A 7,666-nucleotide genomic window follows, 5' to 3' on the forward strand; every position below is an offset into this window, starting at 1 on the left:
GTATATTTGTGTGCTGCATATTGTCTTTCAATTCCCTGAGTCCCTGCTCACATTTTTCCATTTTTTTCCCTATAGTTTCTGTTTCTTGTTGGATTTCAGATGTTCCGTCCTCCAGTTTAGAAATCCTATGTTCTGTCTCTTGAAATCTACCGTTGTAGGTTTCCATTGTTTTTTTCATCTCTTCTACTGTGTCTTTCAATTCCATAAGTTCTGTGATTTGTTTTTTCAGACTTTCCATTTCTTCTTTTTGTTCATCCCATGTCTTCTTCATGTCCGCCCTCAATTTATTGATTTGGTTTTTGAAGAGGTTTTCCATTTCTGTTCGTATATTCAGAATTAGTTGTCTCAGCTCCTGTATCTCATTTGAGCTATTGGTTTGTTCCTTTGACTGGGCCATATCTTCAATTTTCCTGGTGTGATTTGTTATTTTTTGCTGGTGTCTGGGCATTTAATCAGATTTCCCTGAGTGTGGGACCCAGCAGGTTGAAAGACTTTCCTGTGAAGTCTCTGGGCTCTGCTTTTCTTATCCTGCCCAGTATGTGGTGCTTGTCTGTCTGCGGGTCCCACCAGCAAAAGATGTTGTGGCTCCTTTAACTTTGGAAGACTCTTGCTGCTGGGTGTGTGGTGGAAACAGAGGAAAGGTTGTAGGTTGGATTTAATGGCTTCAAATTGTGAAGTCCTGGGATCTGAGTTCCTTGAGAGAGGGATTCCACCTGAGTTGTGTTTCACCTCCCGCGGGGAAAGTTCAGGTGGTAGAGAGCCCTGAAAGCAGCCTGTTTCTGCATTTGGGGCAGTTGCAATCTGTGTAATCCCAGCGCTGAGCCCAGAGGCACCAAGCCTCCATAGAAACAGCAGCAGAAGGCTCTGTTTTGCCCCCTTTCCTGTTTTTCAGTTAGCCCAATCGGCGACTTCCACCTTGATCAGTTTTGCCTGAGCTGAGGGCCTATTTTTAGTAGTCAGAAGTTGTTCATTAATGCCACTATTGGTGTTAGGTCGTGCTCAGTCTCTACTACTGTTGGAGACTCTTTCCTTTCCCTCCGGGAAGTCGCCTGTGGGGGAGGGTCGCCAGCCACTGCGGCTTGGGGACCGCTGTTCCGAGGCTCCCAGCTGACCCGGAAAGCCGCGCGTGGGGAGGGGCGCCAGCCGCCGTGGCTTGGGGAACCGCCGATACAAAGCTCCCAGCCGGCCTGGGAAGGAGGGAGGGAGGGGCTCCGGCCATCAACCGCCGCAGCCCAGGGAAGCGCGCGCCTCTCGGGAACCTCACCGCAGCGGAGTCTCTTAGCTGGTCCAGCCAGTCCAGAATGGGGTACACTGTGTGTCTGGTCTCTGTCATGGCTCCGGGAGCTGTTCTGTACTGTTTCTAGTTCTTTAGTAGTTGTTCTGGAGGAGGAACTAAGACCCACGCGCCTTACTAAGGAAGTCGAAGTTCTCCCTTTCAAAGGAGCTTGTTTATCAAGGTCCTGGCTTTAGGGCAACTGGGAAATCCGTGATAAACACCAATGATCAGCAAGGACCTGGGTTGTGGCCATGGCTGGGTGAGGACAGGACATGGATCCAAACCAGTGCCAGTCCCCTCTTAGCCAAGATAATTCTCCAGCCAGAAGCAGAGCCGGGTTCCCTTAGACCAGTGGTTCTCAAATGGGGAAGAGTCTGCCTCCAGAGAGGACATGGCAGTGTCTGGACACATTCTTGGTTGTCACCTCTTGGAGGAAACCAGGGATGCTGTAAAGCCTCCTACAGCACGCAGGGCAGCCCCCATGACAAAGCGTTATCTGGCCCCAAATGCCAGATAATGTCTGCAAGCCCCTGCCCTAGAGTCAGACCCGTGTTATCCTGTACAGCTTCCCCAGCAGGCTATCAGGCACTCACGTGTGCGAGGCGAGTCAGAAATGCGGTGGGCTGTACATGTGCACCGCAACCAGATTTCAGAGACTCATGCAAAGAAAGAGAATGGGAAATAGCTCACTGATGATTTTTAAACTGATTACATGTTGAAATTGGGTTAAAGACAATATATTGTTGAAATTATTTTCACCTGTTTCTTTTCACTTTTTTTCCCCCTTCTTAGTATTTTTTGTGAGGGGTGCATGGTCTGGGAATCGAGTGTGGGTCTCCTGCATGGAAGGTGAGCACCTTACCACTGTGCACCCCACTTTCCACATTTTTTTTTTAATTTAAAACTACATATACTGCTCACGTTGTACTTCTATTGGACAGTGAGGTTTAGGACTGCCTCCTCCTCTCCCCCTCCATCCTATGAGAATAATGCAGGACTGTGAACGCCGCCCCTGATGGCGGCACCCTGCAGGGGGTCTGTGCTGGGGTGGGGTGTCCAGAGAAGCAGCTTCCGCCCTGCTCTCCCACCTCGCAGTCTGCGGGACCATCTTCTGACTGCAGCCCAGCCAAAAGACTGGCTGCTATGTGTCAGGTTCTGGGGGCTTTTTTTTTTGATCTTTATGTTTTTTTCTTTCTTTCCAGGGATTACAAAAAATACAGGGAAAGACCAAATGCTTTGTCTCTGGCTTGGGAGTGGCCTCCCCCTGTGTCGTTCCTTGAACAGGCACTATCGGTAAATCATGACACGCTGCGGGACAGAGCAGCTCTCAAGGGCCTTTGCCCAAGAAGCTCGGGCCCCAGAGCAGAGGCTGCTCGAGGCAAACTGCTTTGGGGAAGGACGAGAGTAAATAACATTTGGTTTTGCAGGCCCTGTGGCCAGGATCTTGCACTGCTATACCATTCTCCTGCTGTAGCACAAGGCAGCTTTAGACAGGGCACACCTGAACGGAAGTGACCATGTTCCAATAAAACTTTCTGTACAAAATCAGGCGGTGGGCCAGTTCGGCCCCCAGCCCAGCGCTTGCCAAGCCCTGCTCCACAACAGTGCTTCATACAGGGGACCCAGGGACTAAACGCAAACCGCAGGTGGGCATTATTTTTGCTTTTTGGCTAATGTATTTTTAAAAATAGAATTATTTGCCAATACTCAAAAATACGGTAATTTTTCCAAAAAATCCAGGTTTTCAGCTCCTCTGGAGGAGAAGTAATCCTGAGCTCTTGCTTACTCAGGTTTGCAATCGGCTCCAGCTGATACTGCCTACCCTTCCGGAACAGAAGTGGGCAGTTCACCACGGCTCTCAGGCATAGCTCCCCCCTCCTGAGATACCCAGATGTGATTAAAACAAGGTCATCTGATGGCAGGACAGAGAGATGGAGAGGGGACGGCTCGGGGGTCACCCAGTGGCCTGGGCAAAAGCCCCGGCTTATCCTCTTGGGTCACAGGAGGGAACGATCCCGGGAATGGGGCACCCACGTGTCGTCCCCACGGGACCCCCAGCGGCCGGCAGATCCACTCACTTTGACGACATCCTCATCCCAGGACGAGCACTCCACGGCCTCCGAGATGTCCGTCACGGTGCTGTCCTCATCCACTGAGACCACCCTGACAGGTGTGGAGACTGTCTTTCCAGTGAGGATGGCCGTGTTCAGCAGCTCGGCGTCCTGCCAAGAGAAGCCACAGGCCTGGGTCAAGGGCACCAGTCACCTCTGCTGGGCCTGGTCACTCCAGGGCAGGCCCACCCAGGGCCACGCCAGGCTGACCGCTCGTGTGCACAACACCCATGGGAGCACCCACCCCAGGAGTGCGTGCAGAGGGGCTGCTCTTCAGAACAATTTCCCAGGAATGTTCACCAATTTAATTTTATTTTACGACATACTTCCTAGCTTCCGATCAAAATCACCAAAGGTCTTCAGTATTCTTCTCTATTGCAGACACCAGGTAGAAGCCACACGCCAGGGAGGTGTGGGTTGTAAGCAACAGAAACTATATCCAGGGAGCTTGAGTGAAAAAGGCACTGAGGTAGGGTGGACAAGCCACCCCCCAAAGTGTCCCTGTCCTTGCCCCCAAACCTGGGATGCTGCCACCTTGCCTGGGAAAGAAGCTTTGTAGGCGGGTGGAAGTCAGGCATCTTGAGATGGGGAATTGGTCCTAGATTATCTGAGCCGGAACTAAATGCAACCTCAGAGTCTTCCAAAGAGGGTGGCAGCAGGGCCGGAGGGGGAGGCGGGGAGGAACGGATGGACACAGGGGCCACAGGCTCGCAGCCAGGGGCCAGCAGGCGTGAGGGGGCCCTGGGAGCCTGACAAGGTAAAGACAGCTCTGCCCCTAGAGCCAGTACCCTCATTTTAGCCCCAGAGAGCGTGAAGACAATATATTTGGGGAGATCTGGGAAAGCGGCATGATATGCATATTTATCGGACAGATCCTGGGTCACTCACTGAGCCCACGGAGCTCTGGGAAGACAGGCCCGAGTGGAGCTTGCAGGGCGTGGGGAGCAGGACAAACAGGCCCACTCTCCAGGCGAGGCAGCAAGAGGCCCCCGTTCATTACGGGTAACGGACCCAGAGGTGAGTCTTGACGTTTCCCGTCTCAGAATGATCCGCGGCTAATGGTTTCATCAGAGCAGCAATCTCCCTCGTGGACTAATAGTGATTACTTTTTTAATGGTGGATGCAGTATTCACACACATGTGTGCATGCACGCATACACGCATACACACACACACACACACAGAGAAACGCAGCCCCCCTCTGCCTGAATTCCCCTATCCCTAAATCTGCAGCATCAAGATCAAGCTGGGGAGAATGAGAGATACTTTCCATTGGCCGCTGTCAAGTTCAGGAGCAGAGAATTAACTAAAACACCCAATGGGCCAAGGGAACGCTGTCTTCCAGGACACCCAGGCTAAGATACGCAGGGTGAGTTCCCTGCAATTAAAGTCACTTTCCTGACCGGCAATTTTGGTGACTATTTACTGCTTGATGGCACTGGGAATCGAGTCCCGGATTATGATCACGACTTATTGTAAAATCTGACCGCTTCTCTTAATGTTTTGGAGTCTTCATGTCCTCATTTGACTGATTAAGGGATGGGCCACATCATCTCTAAATACCTCTCTGGCTGTCAAGTTCTAGATCCCCACAAAGGTTCAGCAGTCATTGAACAGACACGTGTGTGCATTTAGCACGGTCACGCCACCGGGTTAGAGAGCCGGATGCCCCCTCATGCACGGCCAGAGGGACAGCAAGGGAGACACAGGCAAGCAGGCCATCATGTACTGTGCTCGTCAGGACAAGCCCATTAACCAGTGACAGAAACCCAACTCAAACCGGTCTAAGCAAAAGGGGACACACTTCCGGAGTGACTGACTGGGGGTCCCTGGCCAGCAGACCTGAGAGCACACCCACCAATGCTGCCCCAGAGCCTTGCAAGACATGGTCAAAGCACGACTGTCATGCGGGGGCTTTTTGTGTTATTAAACTGTCTCCCTCCCTCCACCCCCTTCCATCAGAGTTCAGGGAACTGTTGTTTTACTGAAACAAACCTCAATAAAATAAGGCACTTCACATCACTGTTACTTCAAATATGGAGAAAAGCCCAAGGCTTCTGAGAAAACAAGCCTTGTTGTTTGATTTGCCCTCATAAATGCAAATTGGCTTGCCCATCTTCTGGATAAACTATATTTTTAATTTTTTTTTGACATGGGCAGGCTCCAGGATATTTTTAATTTTTAAGTAAAGAACACAATTACTTCTGCAGTGTGGAAAGGAGCTGGGTGTGAAGTGACTTGAGCCACGTCCGGAAAGTCCGGGTGGCTGCGGGGTGGGTGTGACGCAGGACAGTGTGGGAGCCCCCACCAGGAGTGCCGGAGGATTCCCACGGGAGGAGGAAAGAGGCTGAAGACGCGGAGCCGTACTGTGCATGGTGGCTTCTGATTAGGTGGCTTCCATGGAGATGTGTCTCCACACATTCAAGGTGGGGTTGCTCACTGGAGCCCTCTAAGAGGGAACCACTTGGAAAGAGCCCACAGTGCCGACACAGCCCACCCAGCCCACCCAGCCAGAGACCTTTGGAGATGAAGAAACAAAACACCTCTGGGGAAGCCGCTGACAATTCCTGGGGAGAAAGCTAGCAGGTGTCGCCATGTGCCTTTCCAGTCGAGAGAGAAACCCTAAACATCATCAGCCTTTTGACCCAAGGTATCTTTCCCTGGATGGCTTAATTTGGACATTTTTATAGCCTTGCATTAATTTGGATATTTTCAAATTAATTAACCTTAGAACTGTAAACTTGCAACTTCACATATTCTACTTTTTAAAAGCAATTCCGTTTCTAGTATATCACATTCTGACAGCTGACAGACTAAAAGAGTGGGATTCCATTTACATGAAATATCCAGAATAGGCCAATCCAGAGAGACGATATGTAGATTAGCAGATGCCAGGGGCTGGGAGGAGGAAGGGATGGGGAGTGACTGCTAAAGGATATAAGGTTTCATTTAGGTATGATGAAAATGATCTGGAATTAGATGGCAGTGATGGCTGCACAACCTTGTGAATAATTAGAAGCCACTGAATTGTATAGTACTGAATTACATGGCATGTGAGTTCTAAATCAGAAAAAAGAAGAGAAAAGTATATGGGAAAGGGGCTACTGTGATGGAAAGGATGCAGGCTGGGCTCTCAGCCAGCCCTGGCTGTGTAGCTTCAGACAAGCCAGGCTGTTCATCCACCCTCAATTTATAAACCCCAGAAATGGGACTAAACAAACATCCATGGCTCAGAGCCCGGACGCCTGGCCTTGTAAACCAGCACTGGGAGTGCAGATGTGAAGGGGGGCTGCAGAGAGGGCGAGCTTAATCTGACATGTTCCAGAGAGCAGAAAACAACCTGTCTCGATGCTTGTGTGTCTGGGAGGCATTCGGAGTTGGCAGTTGATTAAAAGCAGGGCACATTTGGGGGGCATGTGCTTCGTGCTAAGTGCTGCTAAATACTTTCATCTCCACCACAAACCTATGAAACAGACAGTCTGCAGACGGTGGAAACCGAGGCACAGAGATGGCTAATATTCACAACAGGGTAATAGTCACAACTGGTGGGCAGGCAAGCCCGGCTGTGAATGTGGCTCCTCGGTGCTGGGAAGCCTGTTTTTTTCTCTTCTTTTCTGAGATCGTTCTTGCAGAACAATCACGCATAAAAACACAGGGCCACGTCCTCACTGCGACTCTCCTGCTCTCCTTGGTGGGCAAAGACCCAAGACCTCAGGCGGGGCCGCTCCCGCAGGCTCAACCCTCTCCTGGCTGCCATTTCAATTCTCCAAACATCGCTCTCCTCAACCGTGAGCGTGCAGAGGCGAAACCAGACCCTGTGTATGAGCTGTCTGTCCGGCCTTGGAAGGCAGTCCGTGCTGCCTCAAAGCACGGCCATGAAGCCTGGCTGCGAAGTGCCGGCCTCACGAGATGGGTGGGCGGGCAAGGCCGGAGCTTCCCACTGGCCTCTCCCTTCCCTCTGGAAGGTGGGTACGCGCTCAGGAGGGACAGAAAATACAATAAATGAAGTGAGAATGCACCCAACACATATAACCTGGCGGGACAACATGGTAGCACTTTGTGTGTTTGTTTCAGTTTCTGTTGTTTTATAAAAGAGAGAGAATAAGTTTGATAACTCTGAACTCTCCTTTGTAATTTTCTCCAATCCCATTTCTCAATTTCTCTTTCTAGAGACAATCACTCAGGCATTTGGCAGATTGCCGCTTTTCCACACTGCCACATATACATAAAGAAAATACGGCTTTATCCTCTCCTTCCATGTGCAGCTGATACAAATATAT

At 50.7% G+C, this 7,666-nt stretch overlaps 1 protein-coding gene across 1 annotated transcript in view; it reads right to left on the reverse strand.

Moving 5' to 3' along the window:
* TMEM132C (transmembrane protein 132C) overlaps positions 1-7,666 on the reverse strand; it is a 404,239-nt gene that overhangs the window by 33,399 nt on the left and 363,174 nt on the right. Inside the window, exon 5 of the mRNA XM_077159319.1 lies at positions 3,355-3,498. Coding sequence (XP_077015434.1) covers positions 3,355-3,498 — 144 coding nt within the window. The remainder of the gene's footprint in view (positions 1-3,354; positions 3,499-7,666) is intronic.

Source organism: Tamandua tetradactyla, chromosome 5, assembly GCF_023851605.1.
Source record: "Tamandua tetradactyla isolate mTamTet1 chromosome 5, mTamTet1.pri, whole genome shotgun sequence".
Lineage (NCBI taxonomy): Eukaryota > Metazoa > Chordata > Mammalia > Pilosa > Myrmecophagidae > Tamandua > Tamandua tetradactyla.